We start from the raw sequence: 22,912 nt of genomic DNA on the forward strand, positions 1-22,912 counted from the left end.
CACCATGTGCTGATCGTACTTTCTTAAATGAGCTTGAGTGAGACGTCTTTTTATAAAACTCCTGCTGTCAGTTGTCGGGACAAAGTGAAAAGTCAAAGTAAACTTATAATAAGTTTCTCTTCAGTGGTTGTTTGGTTCAGTCGACACATTTGCACAGTGTGTGTTTGCAGGTTTATATTGTAAAGCTTTGTCCTGTTGTTTATGTGTATCTGCAGGATGTGTACTTGTACTGTGCTTTGTACACAATGTGTATAACTCAGGCTGTGACTTGTGGTTGTGATGTCTTCAGTCACGTGAGAACCTCAGAAACTGCTGATTGTTGTTCCCGTGTTTTCACACGTTCAGTAATAAACGTCTAAGAGTTTCTTGTAAAATATGATTTAGGTTATGTTCCACACAAACTGAAACATCTGTAACATCTGTAACTGAACCTTTAACACCTGGTTGGACTGAGCAGTACCCACTTCGTCCTGTAGAGGGGGCAGTAGGACCACTGAAGCTGCTGCGAGGTTAAGATCAGTGAACTAAAGTTAAAGTTTGAGACATCAAATACTGAATAATAAAGATTATTATGCACAGAAGCGAACTTTACTGTTTAGTATAATTTAACCTGACTCGTTGATGTGTTGACTACACATTTAGATTATTGACAGATCCCAGAAACATCTATTTATCGATCACATCCATAACAAACTCTGCAGCCATTAAACCATCAAACCTTCCAGCGCTCATTGTACCTGTTGTGACTTTTACTGTGAATTTATCTTTTGTATTCATTGAACATTTATTTTTAAAGTTCATCTGTTTGCATTACTTTTTATTTACTCATTTATAATCTTATCTTATTGATTTAAAATCAATAAAACTCCTCAACACATTCTCATCACCTTCATAAGAACTGTTCTATCACCTCCTCTGATATTATTAGAATATTTAAATCTCTTTGACATTGTCGACGTCCTTGAGGACAAAGTAAAACAAACTCCTCTGGTAACAGTCGTCCTCTGTCCCTGTAAATCCCATCATCCTGCCAGTGGCCCTGTAACATGCACCTCCTCCTCCTCCTCCAACCCGAGCACGTGTGTGTCTGTGTGTGTGTGTGTGTGTGTGTGTCTGTGCATTCCACAGGTCTAGGATTTTGAGCCTCACTCCCTCTCTCAAGGTTTCACTCTACCTCCCTCGCCCTCTCATGTCTCTCTCTCTCTGCATGTGTGTGTCCTGCTCTGACACATGCAGTTGAATTGAGGACATGTGTGTGTTCAGCTCTCTTACATAACACCGCTCTGCATGAATGAATCCGGGGGGGGGGGGGGGGGGGGGGGGGTCATGTGTGTGGTGGGGGATGAATGAACCATGAAATATGAAACTATTCAAACCACTGGATCCGTTTTTAGACTCCCGGCCCTGAAGGTTCTGACGCTGCTCAAACCACATGAAGTCGATTTCAAACTCTGCTGCAGATTCCAACGCTTCCAGACTCGTGCACGAGGCGGAGCGGCCACATCCACATGAAGCTGCTGCTGAGAGCTGGAGCAATGGTCTCCACCTTAGTTCAACATGCGCTCATCAACGAGAACATCAGAGGAGCTGATTCCTGCTCCAAGGTCCAACTGTCTCCACATCAAAACACATTGAAATCAATTACATGCACATTAAATTCTGATCTGCACAAACTCACCGATCAGCTCCAGAAGGGAGGACGCGAACAAACGCTGGTGAAGGAACTTTGTTAGAACACAAAACCAACACACGGCTGCAGGAGGAAGAGACGAGAACTCAAACTGAGAAAATCAAAGAGTGAGAACTAAGAAAGAAACAGAACTGAAGTGAAGCCACAGGAGGGAAAACTGGAGGAGACTCAGCTGAGATACTGAATATTATGATCTTATTCTGGAAATCTTCTCCTCTAGATGTGATGTATAGATTATTCTCCTCTAGATGTGATTTATAGATTATTCTCCTCTAGATGTGATGTATAGATTCATCTCCTCTAGATGTGATGTATAGATTCTTCTCCAGATGTGATGTATAGATTCATCTCCTCTAGATGTGATGTATAGATTCATCTCCAGATGTGATATATAGATTCATCTCCTCTAGATGGGATGTATAGATTCTTCTCCTCTAGATGTGATGTATAGATTCTTCTCCTCTAGATGTGATGTATAGATTCTTCTCCTCTAGATGTGATGTATAGATTCTTCTCCTCTAGATGTGATGTATAGATTCTTCTCCAGATGTGATGTATAGATTCATCTCCTCTAGATGTGATGTATAGATTCATCTCCTCTCCTCTAGATGTGATGTATAGATTCATCTCCTCTAGATGTGATGTATAGATTATTCTCCAGATGTGATGTATAGATTCATCTCCTCTAGATGTGATGTATAGATGCATCTCCTCTAGATGTGATGTATAGATTCCTCTCCTCTAGATGTGATGTATAGATTATTCTCCAGATGTGATGTATAGTTTCATCTCCTCTAGATGTGATGTATAGATTCATCTCCTCTAGATGTGATGTATAGATTCATCTCCTCTCCTCTAGATGTGATGTATAGATTCTTCTCCTCTAGATGTGATGTATAGATTATTCTCCTCTAGATGTGATGTATAGATGCATCTCCTCTAGATGTGATGTATAGATTATTCTCCAGATGTGATGTATAGATTAATCTCCTCTAGATGTGATGTATAGATTCATCTCCTCTCCTCTAGATGTGATGTATAGATTATTCTTCTCTAGATGTGATGTATAGATGCATCTCCTCTAGATGTGATGTATAGATTATTCTCCTCTAGATGTGATGTATAGATTCATCTCCTCTAGATGTGATGTATAGTTTCCTCTCATCTAGATGTGATGTATAGATTCATCTCCTCTCATCTAGATGTGATGTATAGATTCTTCTCCTCTAGATGTGATGTATAGATTCTTCTCCTCTAGATGTGATGTATAGATTAATCTCCTCTAGATGTGATGTATAGATTCTTCTCCTCTAGATGTGATTTATAGATTCATCTCCTCTAGATGTGATGTATAGATTATTCTCCTCTAGATGTGATGTATAGATTCATCTCCTCTAGATGTGATGTATAGATTCATCTCCTCTAGATGTGATGTATAGATTCTTCTCCTCTAGATGTGATGTATAGATTCTTCTCCTCTAGATGTGATGTATAGTTTCCTCTAATCTAGATGTGAATTTTAGATTCATCTCCTCTAGATGTGATGTATAGATTCATCTCCTCTAGATGTGATGTATAGATTCCTCTCCTCTAGATGTGATGTATAGATTCTTCTCCTCTAGATGTGATGTATAGATTCTTCTCCTCTAGATGTGATGTATAGTTTCCTCTAATCTAGATGTGAATTTTAGATTCATCTCCTCTAGATGTGATGTATAGATTCATCTCCTCTAGATGTGATGTATAGATTCATCTCCTCTAGATGTGATGTATAGATTCATCTCCTCTAGATGTGATGTATAGATTCATCTCCTCTAGATGTGATGTATAGATTCATCTCCTCTAGATGTGACTCCTTGAGGCCTTGAAGGTCCTTGTTGTGTTTTACCAGGATCTCAGAATTCACTTGATAATTCCAACATTTTATAAAATCCGTTCATATGATCTTATCATGAACATGTTATTAAATTTAAATTATTATGAAATCAGAGCCACAAATGTGTGTGTGTGTGTCTCTAGGAATCTAGAACATTATAAACAATAATGAAAACACGGTTCTGTCGGAGCAGCTCGCTAGAAGCACTTTCCTTCAGCTGAGGGGAAAAATCTGTAATGGATGTCCTGCTCTGTCCAATCACACACACACACTCTCTCATACACAGTATCACACACGCACACACACACACACTCTCTCATACACACACATACACACACGCACACACACACACACACACTCTCTCACACACAGTTTCACACACACACACACACACTATCATGTCAGTCTGCGACATGTCTGCTCTGTACCAGCTGTGTCCTCCTCTGTGTTTTGGTGGGGGGGCTGGGCAGCGAGGGGGCTTCTGATTGGTCGAGAGCAAAGCTGCTGAATGTTACATCACCTCCTCCCCAACAAACCCTAAAACACATTTGACATCGCCTCTCTAATAATTCAGTAGTTTGTTTCCAAATTTAGCAGAGGTGCATCGTGGGTAATCTGTTTAGCTCGTGCACGTGCTGCGTAATAATTCATATTTTAATAAAGGAGATTTAAGTGGAACCAGTTGATGTGTGGAGATGTGTCAAGGCTATGGGATCACTGGTGTCAGTAACTTCCCTCACACAGGATCTACTGGTTTCATTAGAAACAGACTCGTGACCCCAGATCAGCCACAGAGGAAACGGCGTGTGAGGATCCAGCCTCTCTGTTCTCTCTGCCGCTGACCTCTAATCAGATCCGACACTTGTATTCTCTTCTTCTAATTGCACATTTAACCGAACCCGACAGATGTTGGACCACTCGAGTCCCTTCAGGTGTGAGAGGTCAAGCATGAAGGTCGGAGTCCGGCTGTGTGAGCGTGTGTGAAGCTGAACACACACACTGAGTTATGTTGTGTTACTCTGGTGTGTTATTAAACTACAAACTAAAATACAACTTCATTTTATCACATGGCGACTTCTCTCCTCCTGACAATATCTCACTTTATGTTTGAACAATAAAGTATAATGTAGTTTGTTCTTTTTCTAAAACTCTTCTTACAGGATGAAAGGGTTAAAATCATGCAGCTTGAAAACAGTGAACACATTCAAATCAATTTGTTTAACATTTGTCGTAAACGTTCATGTGAAATCCTCCAGATGCATCGAAGAGAAACAAAACTAATATTAATAAATGAGATAAACAGAAGAAGCTGTTGAAACCATGTTAGTTCTTCCGTGTTCACAGTGGAACTCGAACCTCGTACAATAACACAACGTTCATTTCGTTCTCTGGACAAAAAAAAACAACAAGTACACAAACTGATATCAAATAACTTTATAATGCTGAAAATGAATGTCACATAGCCACAAACACAAACAGCTCTGAGCCGTCGAGAGGCCGTTCTCTGATTGTGCCATGAATGATTTGTCACAGAAATCAAGACAAACAACAACTGTGCCCGATACAAACCCATGACCAGCATCATCGTTAACACAACGTCACACTCGAACCACATCTCACTCAGCTTTACATTCAACACTGTGCTGTGCCAACTGAACCACGGCTGCTTCGCAAGCAGGAAGTAGCCGTCTGCTCGTGCGGGGGCCTCACAGGACGTCTCTCAGATTTGGCGAATTGGGGCCGAGTCGTGTGCTTACTGCATAGGTCACTGTGGGGGGGGGGGGCAACACATATTAACAAAGAGAGGACATTGTCATCTGGGACTCGTGGTCCTGGACTTTTTCTTTTTAAAGGCACATTTTACTGGCCTGTATTTAAGTTCAAGGGTCACAAATACAAGTGCACGTTTGCACTGGAGCAGATTTGGAGCTCGAGGAGGAGAAGGCCTCCTCGAGGAGGAGAAGGCCTCCTCGAGCAGGAGAAGGCCCCCTCGAGCAGGAGAAGGCCTCCTCGAGCCGATTGGGAAGCAGCGCTCTTCGTGGCCTGCTGGAGCATTTTGTAATTTGAGCTTGCATTATTCATAATCCATTATTCACTTGGCCAAACGACTCAATGCACTTAAGTCCTGACGGAGCTTCAGGCCTCTCCGGGGTTTGTCAGGGCGGAACACACGTAGAGAAGGAATAAATATCTTCCAGCTGATGATACATACTCAAAGCTTGGCTTCATATTTCATGCGACCAGTTCCTTATAGATATAACAAAGTAAGTGCTTTCGTTTGCTAACTGATTTTTTTTTTTTTCTAGAGCCACAACATTGTCATTACAACCCGAACAGATCATTTAAGCATTTTCACCAATTTGATTCTACAATTTTACATCTTGACAGTTTATTTTTTTGTTTTTATTTTTGAATTCTAGGTCCCAGTCACACGTGCACGAAGGTGGAGCGAGTTTCACCGAAGCCGGAGCCAGGATGTGATTGGCTCGGTCACAGGAAGTGAACGTTTCACTGAGGCTGAAGCCAGGATGTGATTGGCTCGGTCACAGGAAGTGAACGTTTCACTGAAGCCGGAGCCAGGATGTGATTGGCTCGGTCACAGGAAGTGAACGTTTCACTGAGGCCGGAGCCAGGATGTGATTGGCTCGGTCACAGGAAGTGAACGTTTCACTGAAGCCGGAGCCGGGATGTGATTGGCTCCGTCACAGGAAGTGAACGTTTAACCGAAGCCAGAGCCAGGATGTGATTGGCTCGGTCACAGGAAGTGAACGTTTCACTGAAGCCGGAGCCAGGATGTGATTGGCTCGGTCACAGGAAGTGAGTTTCGCTGCTGAGACGCTCGTGCACGTGTGAGCCGGACCTTCATTTCAGGGAAGTGGAGACTTTGGTCAGGAGCTACGAACTGAACCGCTCCGACGGAACCTCCCCCAGCTTCTGATCCAACATGGAGCAAAGTGCTGCCTCCATGTTGGGCCGACCACTGGTGGAGTTCTGTGCTTGAGACTGACCACCCCCCCCCCCCCCCTCCCTTACTCTGGCACAAAGCAGTGATGAGGTATGAAAAGTTGTATGAATCTCTTATTTTTTTGGTTTAGATTTTCTGATCTTTTCATCGTGTTACTTGATGTCGCTCCTTCTCGTATGTTTGAAGGCGTGTCTGTCATCACAAGCAATATTCTGTCACAACACTGATATTAATATATGGCAGATTTATATATCGCAGATGAGCCCTGGTCCCAGATCAGGAAGTGTTTTTTTTTTTGTCTTTTCTTTTTTGATTGACCCAGATCAGGTGGACGAGCAAATGCTCAGCGTAGAAAGTGATACAGCCCAAGCAAGTGTGGAAGCAGGAGCCAGGTTCGATTCCCGTTCAGTTCACTCATCCATGTTTATCTAACTGGTTTACGACTGGTTAGAGTGGAAGTGTCAGAAACGGCTGAAAGTTAGTAACCGTAGAAATTAACTGGAGTGATTGGTCGTGTTCTTGTGGAGAAACCAAATCGACCAAAAGATGAAATACAGAAACATTTAAGTTGCTTTTCCATTGTCATAATTATTATTCATACGTTTTCTTTCACAGCTTTAACAGATTAAATCTACGAGAGCTTCTAATCCTTGTCATGTGTATTTAAAACACACACACACACCGCTGGGCTCGAGACTCATCTGATAAACTGGGATGTGACCAATGGGCCTGATATCATTGAGTTTTCAGGTTAATTTGAATTGCGTCATGTGACCGTGTGAAGGACCAATGAGCTGAACTGAACGTGAGCCGAACCCGGACCTCGGTGACGTTTGAGCACAAGCTACCACTGCACCGACGATGGTCTGAAAGTGCATGAACAGCCATTATCTCACAGTAAAGCATCAACACAGATAGACATTCACTTACCAAGAAAATCAGATGCAACTTAATAATGACATCAAAGAATAATCATTGAAAAGAAAACAGCTTTTTCACTTCGTCTCTTGCTTTTCAGTCTTTTTCAAACCGACTCGTCGGCAGCGGCCTGTCACACGACCGGAGTTTTTAACTCCACCCGCAAACTCATCCATCCCAGAATAAGCAGAACAACGAACACTTGGTGCACAACGAAAGCAACAACAACAACAACATCAAAAACAACATGAGTGTCATCAATTGTACAATGTCAGTATTTTACATTCCACATGTGGACATATTGCTGCAGGGATTGTCGTCTTTCTCCACCAAGAGTGTTAGCATCAGTTAGGTGTGTGTGTGTGTGTTTGTGTGTGTGTGTGTGTGTGTGTTTGTGGGGGAAGGGGTTAAGGGTACACATTACTAAGAGGTCAGAGTGAAGTCGATGGAGGAGGATGTCAGGAGAGTGGAATGGGAGCGCTGGGGGGACGGAATGAGGCTGGAGGACGGGGAGAAGAGATGCGTCCCTGGATCAGTAAGAAAAGTAGTTCTCCTAGTTTATTAGACGAGTTGCATGAGAGCGGATCTTCCTCAGAGTATCTGTCAGAGTTCTTTGTGCCATGTTGCAGCGGCAGAGCTTAGTGTGAAGTTCACATTTGAGTTCAGTGTAAACGTAACGTTAACTTTAAACTGAGAGAAGAAGGAGAGGAAACACAATTCTGTGGTCGCTGTGCGGAGAAGACGGAGACTTGATCGCTTCGTTTTTTTTTGCACTTCGCGGAGGAAGTGTGGAAAGTGACGGGGTCGTGATGCAGAACGCAACATTCCAAAAAGTCCCTGTGGCTCTTCTGCCTGCAGAGCTGCGTCCTGCACCCCCCAGGCCGGTTGTTTCATATTGCAGGAAATGAGAGAGAAGGTTTCAGAACTCCTTCTCAGGACGTGAAGCCGTGAACGTGAGAACGAGGACTCACGTCTGAAGTCGGGTGCAGAACCTCGAGTTGTTGCAGCAATCACAACAAATCAAGATTCCTGCACAAACCAAACCTTCAGATCTGGTCACGGTTAAACCTGATAGTGTCGGTTGGTGTGAGTGAAGAAGATGTGAGTGGTTTGCCTGCTGTCTGAACATAGCATCAGGATGTCCAGTTAAAATGGCTTTTTGGTGAGGAGGATGGTCTCGGACTACTGGTCTGTCTCTCTGCTATGCTGGTGCAACTAATCATAGCTGAAGGCAGTGTGCTCTGTGGTGCTGGTGTGGTTTTTTTTTTTTTTAAAGGACAGCGGGAGGATTTCTCCGTTGATCATTTGGCTGAGAAAGAGAGAGAGAGAGAGAGAGAGACAGACGGAGAGAGGCTGTGCTTCCAGCTCAAATCCAGACGTCACCTCGTGCAGCTTCACGTGGACCAGAGTCTCAACACTTTACTTTTTAAGCTTCCTCTTGTGCTCTATGAGGTGAACTGGAGGTAAGCAGTGGGGGGGGGGGGGGCAAACAGCTGAAAACTACTCATGAGGTTTGTTTTACAGACGGAGCTCGTTCTCCCTCTGCTGCACGGCCGAGTCCTCGTTTGAGCTGGAAGCTTGAAACAGCACAGTCACCTTCATATATATATATATATATATGTATATCTGTATCATATATTAAATATATACACACACATACATGTGTATTCTATCTGTTATCTATAAACTGTATATTTGCATTACTAACCTCTGTGAGGCACATCGACGTGTCGGGATTACTGAGCCAGCGGTTCCCTGTCTGAGCCATGACCCGGTTGCAGCATGGCTTCATTCACAGTGATAGTGAGCAGAGTACGAACACAGCAGACCTGGAGTCAGTGGAGACTCTACTGCTCCGTGCTGTGTGTGTGTCTGTGTGTGTGTGTGTGTGTTTATATCCCTGTATAATCAGCGCTCACAGTTCTATTTGAATACCCTGCAACAAAGATGAGTAACACTGAGCGTGGCGCCACCTGGAGGCCACGTCCCAGTCACGGTAATCAAGAGATGGGATAGCGGACTGTGTGTGTCTGTGTGTGTGTGTGTGTGTGTTACATATTTGAAAGAATATTATTAAGACTGCTTAAGACAGGCAGAAGGAGGAGAGGTGGGGGGGGGAGGGGTCACTGAGGGATACAGACATTGTGGTTTTAGTGCAACAGAAAAAAACCTGATAGTTATTTCAAGTGGATGATGGCGAGTTGGGATCTGGTTGGTGGAGCTGGTCACATGATGTGAGAGTCCGGGGGGGGGGGGGGGGGGGGGGAGGAGTCGCTCAGAAAGTCTTTTAAATGGCTTCGTGTCCATTGGCCCGCGGCGGCGGCGGCGAGGGGCGGAGCCACGAGGATCTGTAAGTGCCAGGAGAGGGTCTGTTGATTTGTGTGGTGGTTCTCTGTCGGCTTGGCCTGAGTCACATCACCACCACAGTCACTCGCCCCCCCCCCCCCCCCCCCCCTGCCCCCCCGTCGGCCGAGTCAAACTACATCCACAGGCAAAATACTGCTGACGTGTTTATTTACCTCCCAGTCCCCCCCCCTCATTCATAATCCATTGGCTTGACCCAAAATGTCTTCCACTGGAGTCTCAGCTTCAGCCACAGCGCTCAGAGTTTCCTCTAGGCCCCCCCCGCCCCCCCCCCCTGCTGCTCTGTCGACTCAGGTACCAAAGTGAGGAGGAATCCAAAGTGACGCTTGGTCCCGTGTGACGAAGATGAAGAGGAGAGAAACTGATCCACGGCCCGTTTCTGAGACCTGCTGGTCACTGTGGGTACTGCAGCCCACTCACACGTCTATATATTTGTATACACATATGGAAATATATACATGTGTGTGAGGAGCTGCTGCACTGAGATGAGAGCTGAGAGGTGAGGTAGAATCTGTGAGGGGCGGGACCGCCACCTGCCCAGCACCGGACCTATCACGTGACAGCAGGGGGGGCCGAGGAGGCGGGGCTTGGGTGTGGTTAAGAGGGCGGGGCTTCGAAGGCAGGAAGTGCGTTACGGTCCCGTTCAGGAGGAGGAGAGCAACAAACAACTGAGGTAATATACAATAAAAAACTGAATGGTGTGTACTACGTGTGTGAGGTAATGAAAACAAGAGGTATGTGTTGGAGAGGTATTCTAGATATATATATTCTATAAATATATGTGTGTATGTATATTTATATTCATGTGTGTGAACAGTTTTTCAACGTTTTCAGGTTATGTAGCTCCGTGATGTCACGATTAGTTTCAGGTAATGAAGTTTAGTGAATGTGACGGATTTGCTCCTCTGCTTTGTTTAGTCCAGTGAGTCACCAAAATAAAAGCATAACAGTGACGTGTACACGGTGACGACACAGTTTACTTTGAAAATCATAATTAGTTTTATAGATTAAAGTCCTGTGAACATATCGAACGAGTTGTGTTTATTGATTGTTTGTGTCTTGTATCATCTCTGTATTACATGCAAGAAGTTATACAACCAGTCGTTAATATATAAATACTGATTTGGACTTTCACTAGCTTGTTAGCATGCTATGCTACATTTTGAAAAGGGGTCATTTGCAATGTATTATGGATTATATAAAAAATTATACAGTTTTTCCTCTAAATCAAATGTTTTAAAGTCACATGTGCATTATGACCCTTTTAATGATTTCACAGCACCAGAGGTTTATGTATTTATATTTTAGCGAAGTTATTAATGGCTTAAGAATAAAAATCCTTAAAATAATCACACTCTTCTCAATATATTCACAGAAATCTTATCTTTCTCATCTTATTTCCCTCTAACATATTATTCACACGCCCAAAAAGTCTTATATAAACAAGACATAATAACACACAACTATTATAGTTGCGTGATAACGTGTGTGTAAATATATCGTTTCATCCAAAGTGTCACTTCTGACTCCGGCAGAGAAGCAAATCCGAGCGCGAGCTTGTTTCTCATTAGACAAACCGCCGCCCACGCAACAAACGAGGAAACACAATTAACGAGGTATGAGGTAAAGTGTAGGCGCGTGTGAGTCCTGCTTGTGTGTGTCTGTGTCTGTGTGTGTGTGTAGTCGAGACAGACGGAGAGAGAGAGAGGTCAGTTTGTGAGGGAGGTAGGTGGACAGACACGGAGCCTCGGTAGACTGGGGGGGGGGGGGGGGGGGGAGCTGCGTGAGGAGAGTCAGGTCCCAGAGATAAAAAAGAACAATGCTGTTCTGAGGTGAGAGGCGGGGGGGGGGGTTCCATTCAGGTGCACGAGGAGTTAATTGAGGGGATTTGTGTTTGCATAAAGATAAATTGTACGTTCATGGCACCGAGTTTGGAATTAAACTGTGTGTGTCTGTGTGTGTGTGTACCTCTCAGCATGACCAGATTGTCAGTGTGTGTCTCTCGGGTGATGTCGATGTGTTTGCTGGTGGCGGGCGGTGGGGGGGGGGGGGGGCTTGTTGGTGTTTGATTAAAAAAAGGGACAAAAAAAACAAAAAGACAGTTTTTTTTTAAAGTTCTCAACTTGTCTTTCCCACATTTGTCCTCTGACGCCAAAGCCCCCCCCCCCCCCTCGTGTCTCCTCTGTCCCGGGTGCTCCTTGGGGGGGGGGGGTCGTCACACTTCCTGGTCCTCGAAGACCTCCAGGAAGAGCGGGGGAAAGAGTTCGCTGGGACACTCCACCTTCATGTGGAGGAAGCGGCTGGCGTGGCACGCCCCGATCATCCTCAGGTCCGTCACCTTCATCAGCAGCTTGGGCCAGAAGTGGGGAATGTTGTGCTTGCGGTAGTTGATGTAGTGTTCGAAGGCCAGCAGGTAGGCCTCCTGGCACTGCTCGATCTTCTCCAGGCTGGTGAGGCCCGACCGGTCTGCACCACACACACCACAGAGCAAGAAGTTCACGTTAATTTCAATGCAACATCATTTCCATCTTTTATTCTGGTCTCCTGATGAGCACAGCAGAGATCTGATTCAGAGCAGCAGCTGTAGAGTCGAGCCCGGGACCGGATTAGACCTGAGGAGACTTTGGACCCAGCTGAGTCTGTGGCCATTCAGAGACCGATAATCCACAGTAATTCTTTAGAGGAGTAATCTACAAGAAATGTGTTTTCTGATCTACAGGCCGCTCACTTGGTTCTGACCAGTAGTGGAGAATTCTGAAACGTGTTCTGCTTTTTGTTTTACAGATCCGATTCCACCCAAACCCCAAAATCAGGTCAAAATATTGTCTCTCTATTATTTAATCCAATATTTCTGGCACAGGTTGTAAAGCTGGGTCACGTGAATGTTATCAATCAGTTTCCATTCACCCTGAAGAGGAGGATGAATTAAATTCTACAACTCCAACACACGACTGCTCGTTCCCACACGTGAGCAGATCCTGTGATTTAAAGTTAGTAAATTCTCTAGAAGGCCAAATTATGTGGAAAGGTAAAAAGTGAATTGAAGTTCAGGAGCAGCCGAGACTTCAGTCGTTGTTTTATTCATTTGCAAGTTGGTGAATATTTTACTCAGATTTCTGCGGCATCTTTTATTCAAGAGAGAAGAAACTTCAGCTGTAAACACGTGAGGAGAGAAACTAAAAAAAAAACTCATAACACAGGAAGTCACATGATCATCACATGACTTGTTCCTCACCTGAGCTCATGAGCAGCACGGCCTGCATCAGCGCCACCTCCGTGTCGTCCAGGTTAAACTGGGCCAAGCTCTTGCCCAAATCAAAGATGGCGTCCGACACCACGCCCAACCCGCCGTTCTTCAGCTGCTCTCGTTTCACGGCCATCTCTCCGTTCAGCGTCAGCGTCTCGCTCTCCGGGTCGTAGCGCACGGCGGCGCGCAGAGACATGATCTCCATGCAGCAGCCCTTCAGCAGGATGATCTGGTCTTCACAAGGCAGCTGGGGACGGAGGGGACAACACGTGAGACAACAAGGAGAGTCTGAAGACCACAAACATGTCAACACGACCGTCTCCTCAGTGCTTATGAATCCTGGTAGATAATGAAGCTTCATGCCACAGATACAGATCCATGGAGGAACAATCTACCTTTGCAAATCTATAATAAAATGTGATATCACAGCTTTTCTTTCAATCACGTCTCTGAGCTTCACAGCTGAGACAGAAAAACTCATTTTCTATTCACAGTCCCGAGCTCCACTTTACGTAACCTCTACAATATACATGGAGACTGCAGCTCCACTCGCTCTGAGATCGTGAGAGAGAGAGAGAGCTGAGCGACACCAGAGAGGAGTGAGTCATCATATCGTCCACAGAGAGGGGGGGGGGGAGAGAGAGAGAGAGAGAGAGAGAGAGAGAGAGCAGAGTTCTACTACATCCTCAATTAAACTGAAGCAACTTATTAAAATAAAAGCTCTGTAACTCAGCTCGATATAAAGCAACCAAACAAACACTGATGCTTTTACTTTGAAGACAAATGACTTTATTAAAAAAATGATCTGAAGCTGTCGAGGACGTCACGTTGTTAAGCCACACCCCCCACTGCAGGGGTCGCCTGTTCATTCACATTTTATTAATATTGAACTTATCGTGGGTCCGAACTCGACTCTGCACTTTCTTTAGCTTTTTAAAACACAAGTGTGAAGGAGGTACGACACACACAGACACACACACAGACACACACAGACACACACACACACACTGGACCCACCTCTGAGAACATGGGCAGCTTCTTGGCGAAGTCGACCACGCGTGTGATGGCCGGGGTCATGATCTTGGTGAACTCGCCGAAAGCCTCCAGGTCGACCTTGTCCCCGTCGGAGGTGGGAACCATGGGACCCTGCCCGATGTCGTCCGACTGGAGAGACACAAGCACACCGGGAATTGAACCATCGACCACTGACATGTCCCACCCGCCTCGGTACAGTACAGTCTGTACATTTCACAGGTTGTTCCAATGAGACTGGATTCAAGAGAAGTGAGAGATTTGTTGAAACACACCTGAAATTTGAAATATATATTGACTCTAGACCTTATAGAATATAAATATAGATGTGTAGAAATAGAGTAAAGTCTAGATATTCTATTTGTAGACTCACGTACTCGTCTGTGACAGGAAGTGGACACACGAGGAATTCCTAGATTATTAGATGAGCCGTGACGCAGAACCTGACATATGAGTTGAGCCTCAACATGAATGTGTGTCTTTGTTTTTGTTGTTTTGAATCTGACAACATCGATGTCCTCAGTCAGAATGTGACACACAGACGGGGACAGGAAGTGAAAAGCATTCAGCCGCGACAGGCCTGAGGTCAGAAGTTATCTGATTATCTGAGAGGTTTCCACTCGGAGCCGCTGATCCCTGTCCTGCTTTGATGGAACGGGGAATTGAAAAGCTACAGAAGACGGGAAACAGCTCGAGGCTGACGTGAAGAGGGTTAGGGTTAGGTCTCTTTGGTTAACCCCTTGTGGAATTAGCCTCAAACCCCATTCCGGTCTTAATGCCCCCGAGGTGACGATTGTGCCTGATGGTGCAAATACTACACATACCAAGGAAGGTATTGGAAGCACTCTGCCGCCATCTAGTGGTCGAAGTGGATAATACATACTAGCCCCCTGGGACTGTGCAGCAAAGTTATTTTGAGGTATTAAGCTGTATTTTAAATATTGTGATGACAGAACAGCAATGATTGTACAGAAACATATGTTGTTATTCAATTTCAATCAAAAGCAGCATCAATCTACAAGAGACTGGAAAATTTGTTAAATTTAGGTTATGCCCCATTATGCCTAATGTTGCTAATTTGCCTCATACCTTAATTTTATATCGACTGTAAATGCTGTATTGAAATTAACAATCTCCACTTAATTTATCATCTGTATGACAGCCAAAAACACAAATTATGTTTTTTTTCTATAATTGGAAATTAATTCAGGCAGTAAGGGGTTAACAACTGGGAGAAAAGTATGAATATGATAAAAGACGAAATACAAAATGTATAAAACAACAAATGGACAAGAGTTGAACGGTTCTTGCTGCAGTTAGAAAAGTCTTTGGTGTCTTGCAGGAGCAGTTGTGGATCATCTGTGTTTTGTAATAGACAGTGAGGTCATTTCAATTTGATCTGAAAGTCTTTAAATGTTTCATTGGACGCCCCCCCCCCCCCCCCCCCCACAGTGGACAGAGCCAGTCCCAGTATAAAGCTCAGAAGACACTGGAACATCTGTCGGCACTCGTTCTCCTCTTTGTTCACCTCGGACTCACCGCAGCAATTTTTCATCCAAAAAAAAAATCTGTATATGACTTTTTCTATTTGCCTTCATGAAAACAGTTGCCTGGTAACAGTCATGTGACCTCGACCTCAAGGTTACCGCCGACACGTGTGCGTGTGCGTGTGCGTGTGCGTGTCAGCGACCACGTGCGCGTGTCAGCGACCACGTGCACGTGTCAGCGACCACGTGCACGTGCGGCGCCACAGAGAGCAAGCTGCTGTCAAAACTGTGTCCGCTGGAAAAAGAAAAGAACTCTCTCTCCTTCATGCGACAGCTTGATTTGTGAAGTGGAAACAACTCCCAGCCTCTGGAGGGACGAAGACTTCGGAATAACGAGAAGAACATGAAGAAGAAAAAAAAGAGCGAGAGACTGATAGTAATTAATCTAAATCAGAACGACAGATCCAACGAGATCCAGACGCCTGGGAATGAAAATATGACAAAATGAATTACTTTGAATGTGTTGTAATGTTTTCATGGACGAGCTGGAAGCCGTACTTCTCACAGGACAGTGGAGAGGGTGGAGTTAGTTTTCAGAGCTGCACTGAACTCTGGGTAATCTCCTGACCTCCTCCAGAGGAGCTGGATGTGAGGACGTGAGTGAGTTTGTCATCAAAGGGTTTGAAACTCACCAGGAACTTGCGCTTCTGCTTCCAGCTGGACCCCTCGGCGTTGGTGTGCCGGTGGGCGTCGGTGGCCAGCTTGATGAGCTCCCACTCGGCCGTGTCGGGCTCCGGCCTCACCTGCAGCGTCCGCACCATCTCCTCCCGCTTCCGCTTCTCCCGGTTCTCCTCGATCAGACGCCGCTTGGCCACGCGCTTCGAGTCGTCCAGCACCACTGGGGGGGGGGGGGGGGGGGGGGGAGAAACACTCACTTATTAAATCAGCTGTTTAATCTGCTTTCTTCTCATATTCAAACTCAGGAAACTGAGTTTCACGTCATCGATGCTGTTGTTTCCTCTCGTTTGAGTTATTGTAATTTTCTCTTCACCTGCCCGAGCAAAAGTGAGTTACATCTTGTTAAAGGATCACGTGACTCTGATTCAAGCTTCTCTTCGCTGGCTTCCAGTGAATCTAAAAGTTGATTTTAAGATTTAAGTTCTGATTCTAAAGGCCGCTCTGATATCTGAGTATGTTCAGGTCGCTAGAAACTCCTCATCTCTTTCTAGATCCCTCGTAACGACACATCTTCACAGTTGTGTTACTACCACAGAGGAGGAGGAGCCAGGATTTGTCTGAGAAACAGGTTTTTTTTCTTCATAATGACTTTTAATAATTAATAATGACTCTTAACGGGCGGGGGTGACGAACCTGAACCGGCGGAGCTATCTGTCATTGACGCTTTGTGCCTGGATGACTTATTCAGAGAGAGCTTTTAACCACCGTGTCATCTCTCTGCTCCACGAACTTTTAACATCGATCACTTCCCGTCAGCCTCACATTTCAGAAACGTGCGGCTGCAGAATCGTGGTCGGAACATGTGACTTCTCGTCTCCGGTGTGAAAACTGAAGGAACAGACGGATCTGAGAGAAAAGTCACTGGATTTAAAACATTCTCAGAACCGAAGCCGGACGACCTTCAACACATATGAAGTGTGATATTGAGCGGCGGCTGCAGGAAGGGGGGGGGATGAGCCCTGAAGGCCAGAAGGATGAAACAGAGCTTCATCTGGGAGCTGCTTTAGAGAAGCTGTGCACGAGGCTGCGTCCTGAACATTCAACACCAGATGAATTCATCTACACCTCCTCTGAAGAGATATGGACTCTATGTTGCATGTGTTGTTAGTGCACGTTGTATTCTGCATTGTCTCTGCATGATGGAGATCTGGGTTCGTTTAAAAAAAACGACTGGGGCTTGAAAAAGGAAATCAGTGTAAGTCCTCTGAAGTCATGAGACGGTTTGAGTGTGTGTTGTTAATTTATCTGTTTATTCATTATCAGGATTCCAGTGCAACACAAAGAAGCACCGCCGCTTCACTAACTCGAATTCAAGCAACACAATGAATCAGAGTGCTGGAAGTGAAGTCCAGATGTTGTGTGTTTGTGTTTTCATGAAAACGTCCAGAGGAGAAGAAACCGTTTCCTTTATCTCCCCGAGCAGATATATAAATTAATATCCGAGGTGTAATGAGCTGATGTTGGAATGTGAGCGTGTGCTCCGCTCTTCATCTCGGTCGGGTCCTCGAGGCAGAGGAGGAACCCGGGAACAGACGGACCACAGACCAATGTGTCCCGTCCTCCCTGTGCTCACTGACAGTCAGTGCTTTGTCTCTCGCAGCTAATCACTCGGCTTCGGAACATCTGCTACAGACGCTGCTCACATTTTACAACAAATTATTCTTTATAAACAGTCACAAGTGCTGAGAGCTTTTTTTTTTTTTTATATAGCAATATAAATAAAACCTCTGTTCCACGTTAGCAGCTGTGATGTTGTGTCTTCGTTCTGCTAATGTCAACACAACGACAAAGTTAACAACTCAATCAGTCTGAAGATAGTGTTTTCAAACGGACACAGGAAGACATCGTTTCCCAGTGGACACGGGGACTGATCCCAGTTACTCAAATAATATCTGGTGTCCTCAGTAACAGCAGCTGATAGCAAAGACATCAGGGTCAGAACCACCTGTGATGGATTCTCCATGTTGTGTTCTACACTGGTCACGTGACAGGAGCCTGACGAATCAGAGAAGGCTACGTCGTGACAATAAAGAACCAATCATAAAGAGTTTGTGAGTTTCATCATTTCCAAAGTATCACAGACATCAGACGTCTCCAAAGGCTCTTCAAAGAAAAACGTAGTTGTGCGGATGAAGCTTTAGTTTAGTGTGTACTTGATAAATGCATAATATTAATATAACATATTAATATTAGCTAACAAAAGCAAAACACAAAGTACAACCCCGGTGTGACACATTTTTCTCAACTACCAAAACTTCCTAAAATGACAGGAACCATCTTAACGTGTTCTTGTTAGTCTGGCTCCCGTCCCGTCTGTTAACGTGGAGGAGGCGGGGTTTATCACCAGGCAGCTCTGGCTTCACCTGAACCTCATTGTTCTCTGTGTGAACACGAGTGTCAGTGGTGAGAACACATGAAGGCTCATTAACTCACAGTCCATGGCCATGCCCACAGAGATGCACTTCTTGAAGCGGCACAGCTGACACTGGTTGCGGGTGATCTTGTCAATAATGCAGCAGCCTTCATATTTACAGGAGTAGGCCGGGTGGAGGTTCTTCTGGATGGTTCTGCGGAAGAAACCCTGGAGAGAGGGAGGAGGGAGGGAAGGAAGAGAAGAGCCCATTCAGTGACGGAGGTGACATTTAAATTTACCATAACCTCAAGATTAAATCCACCAATTAAATGTTCTTGTGTTTCTTAGCTGCAAAACAAGTGGGAGGGGTGGGGTCTGGGGGGGGGGGGGGGGCAGATCACATGGCAGGCTGGTGATTTCATGGCAGGATCCTGCTTAACAAGAGCGGTTAAGTAATGAAGCTCTGGCCTGACTGAAGGTCTCAGAAATAGATTTGACACGAGACTGATGGAGCAGCAGACTTCTCTGTTGAAGCAGGAAAAATCTCCATTTTGAATTTATGATAAAATAAACTGCTCAGAAAGAATGAAACACCTTCTGCTTATCGGTCTCTGTCCATCCATCACTCAATAATATAACACCGGTATAATAGCACCTGTACTTTCATGTACTTTCTTCTTGACAGGTGTTTGATTCATAACAACAGAGCCACCAGTAGAAGGAGCTTTCCAGAGTTACCAGTGCTAACTGGTTTGTCCCTCCAGGAGAACACAGGTTAGTTAGAACCTGTTCTTTCTGTCACAGGTTTGATTCCCATCTCTGTGATCTGTCACTTTGAGAGCAGGACTTCAACTCTTACACTCAGAACCCGCCGCTTGCACTCAGATATAAACCCTAATAAGTCAATGACAATTCCCCGGCCAATCGAGGACCAGATTAAGTGATGACCAATGACATAAAAGACAGAAAAGCTTGATTCATTATTAACCATGTTCAAATCATTCCTGGCTGCTCCCAGTTCAGAGACAGGAGACTTGAACCATTCTCCCACTGGTGCAGATTGTGATCTACAGCTTCTTCCACCGATCTCCATTCAAGCTGCTGTTTAACTTCCATTGAAGCCCGAGGACAACAGACCGTCTGTAGCGTGCTGCTCCTTTAGTTAAACTGGAGTTTAGCTTTAGAGAGAATACCTGATTAAATAAATGTTCATCATAACAAACCAATGAACTTCATTATGCTGAACACAGAGGCCTCTGATTGGTTAACTCCAGCAGGAGAATGAAGTTAAACACAAAGAGGCTTCAGTGAGTGGACGGATCTGATCCAGTCACAGCTCCGGCTGCTGATCTCAGAACTGCACAGGTTCTGTTCTGTGAGTCCAGGCTTCAGGGCCAGATTAAGATGCTGCTGCTCCAGGACCAGTTATATATATGAGCTTTAAATCACATCAGAAGTTCAGTCTCCTTCTAATCTTCAACACATTTATCGGCTTCTTGATTCATAATTCAACTCATGTTCAAATTCTCCTTTGCATATTTGTTTATGTGCATTAATAACTTGTCACACACCTTTCCATTGCATCCCCACACTCTTAGTGGGTATAGTATTATATATTTGATTTTTAATTCGGTTTATATGGAGCTGTGTGTATTCTCTCTTTCTTATTCTATATTCTCTGTGTTCATATGTTCTTATAGATGAAGATGAGTGAAGGTGTCTGTTGCTCGTCTGTACCTTGCAGCCCTCGCAGGTGATGCAGCGGTAGTGGTATCCCGTCGCCTTGTCCCCACACACCACACAGGGCTCGTCCTTCTCCAGGTAGCTGGGGATGTAGCCTGGAGCAGAGACGCTGAGAGCTACAGGAGAGGAGAGGAGGAAGAGGAGGAGGAGGAGGAGGAGGAAGAAGAGGATGAGGAGGAGGAGGAGGAGGAGGAGGAAGAAGAGGAGGAGGAGGAGGAGGAAGAAGAGGAGGAGGAGGAAGAAGAGGAGGAGGAGGAGGAGGAGGAGGAGGAGGAGGAGGAGGAGGAGAAGAGGAGGAGGAAGAGGAGGAGGAGGAGGAAGAGAAGAGGAGGAGGAGGAGGAGGAGGAGGAGGAGAAGAGGAGCAGAAAGTTATGACAGGATCCTCAAAGAAGCCCCTGTGCATTGGGCCCCAGGAGACTGTGATACAGGATGGAAGATAAACGACTGCACACGCAGCTTATGAGGTATTTATACACATATATTAAATATAAATACATTATATATCAGGACTCTACATCTGCTTATTAATTCATTTCTCTGGAGAATTGAAGAGTTCTCTTGATACTGGAAACTGGTATTCACTTTAAACTTCAACCTCTCAGCTGTGGTGTAGATGCACAAGGACCCCCCCCCCCATTCAATACCCAATAATATTGAATACAGAACTCAACAAGTTTTTGTTAATATTCCGACAGCAGGTGATTGCACACACACACACACACACACACAAACATATACATTCATGAGCCGATCCCCTGATAGTAACATGATCATTGAGTTATGACTCAGTTGAGTGTGAGAAAGTTTCTGTATTTTATCAAATCAAAGATCGACTTTAATGGTTTAATGAACCGTGTAGAATCCATCACAACTGTTAATTATGTCAGATGTTTAATTGGTTAAACAATTATCTACTTTAGTGGACGATCCAGTTCTTTTCTATTCGTTTGTTTTCTATGAAAACTCCACGTCCTGAGTGAACTTTCCTGTTTGGTAACAAATGTAGAAGTTCAGAGCTCTGAGCCGCGGTCACCTGGGGGAACTCATCTGGGTCCAACAAAGCTCCGAGGGGAGAGATGAGATGTTGAGTGGGAGCTTATCATAGTAATGAGTCCCAGGAGGCAGTGGGAGCCTGGGGGGGGGGGGCACAGGAACCTGTCTGAGGCTGAGTTCACTCGATTGTTTGGAGGAGACGGACACACAGGGAGAGAAGACGAGTCCTTACCAGACATGCTCTTCATCGAACACTGGCTGTTCTTCCTCTTTCTCTTCGGCACATCTGGCCACCTGAGGAGGAAGAGGAGGGAGAGGAGGGAGGGAGAAGAAGAAAGGGCTTTTTTAGATTAACAAGTCGAGTAGTTCAACAAACAAGAAAATTCTAAACATAAAAATCCTGTTTCCCGGAGATGCATTGAAATTGTTCAAAATATGAACTGGGGTTTATGATTGGATTGAAGTTTTGAAACTGCAGCTCTGCTTGATAATTGTCCAAATCTTCCGGTTTAATCCACTTTCAGCACATTTCATTACTAAAGGTCCTGAATGTGCTGCAGTTCACTAGAAAACTGAATTATACATAACAGGATAAAAACTAATAAGTAGGTTTTCAGTCTCTACAGAGGAAACATTTTACCATCAGTTACTCACAGGAAGCAACAACAAAAGAGATTTTAAATAAATGAAGAATAAAACTGTTGAAAACATTACGTGGAGAAACCATTATATAAGTGGAAGACTTATTCTGGAATTAGGAAATTGGAAATATATATATATCTTTTGTATTATGTTCTGATGATGATATTTATATTAGTTTGAAGTTCCAGTGATGATATTGAAATGAAAGGAATTGTGTGGCGGTATATTTCTCTTTTCTTTCCGTTAAGGACGCTTCAGTGTTTCCTCTGCTAAAGGAGACAAGTTAGGAAGCATTGAAGCTCCTTTCCTTCTCATTTAGAGAATTCAAGCAGCTCTTATTGTGAAGGCCCCTCAATCAGGAACCTTCCTTATCAAAATAAACCCATGTGACACATTCATGTGATTTGAGTAATTGCTTTAACGCTCATAGAGACATGAATGGACACATAGAGACATGAATGGACACATAGAGACATGAATGGACACATAGAGACATGAATGGACTCAGAGACAGTAGATCTGTCATGAAGGGACACGTCCTGACTCCAGATCTCTTCTTCACATCATCAATTCATCGTGAATCCTGCTTTTACTTTTTCCGAAATTCAATTTTAAATCACATATCCACACTAACTCACAAGTACACACACACATACACACTCCAGATGATATATAATTCCATCCCTTGTCTCACACACACACCTCCATCCCTCCATTTAATTCATATCCTTCCTCTTTTCTCACTCTCTGAGGACTGGCAGCAGATTTGGATTAAATGTCTCCCCCATGTCTGTCTGTCCTCTCCCCTCTCTCCACCTCCTCTCTCCTCTTCCATTCCTTTCTTTCTTCCTCTCTCATCTCTC

General features: G+C 44.5%; 1 protein-coding gene across 1 annotated transcript in view; it reads right to left on the bottom strand.

The window, feature by feature from the left end:
• Positions 1-11,998: 11,998 nt before the first annotated feature.
• Positions 11,999-22,912, bottom strand: part of LOC128459064 (thyroid hormone receptor alpha-like) — a 46,679-nt gene continuing 35,765 nt past the window's right edge. The window contains 4 exon segments of the mRNA XM_053444167.1: positions 11,999-12,279; positions 13,049-13,307; positions 14,078-14,224; positions 17,863-17,889. Coding sequence (XP_053300142.1) covers positions 12,029-12,279; positions 13,049-13,307; positions 14,078-14,224; positions 17,863-17,889 — 684 coding nt within the window. The 3' untranslated portion in view covers positions 11,999-12,028.

This window comes from Pleuronectes platessa, chromosome 16, assembly GCF_947347685.1.
Source record: "Pleuronectes platessa chromosome 16, fPlePla1.1, whole genome shotgun sequence".
NCBI lineage: Eukaryota > Metazoa > Chordata > Actinopteri > Pleuronectiformes > Pleuronectidae > Pleuronectes > Pleuronectes platessa.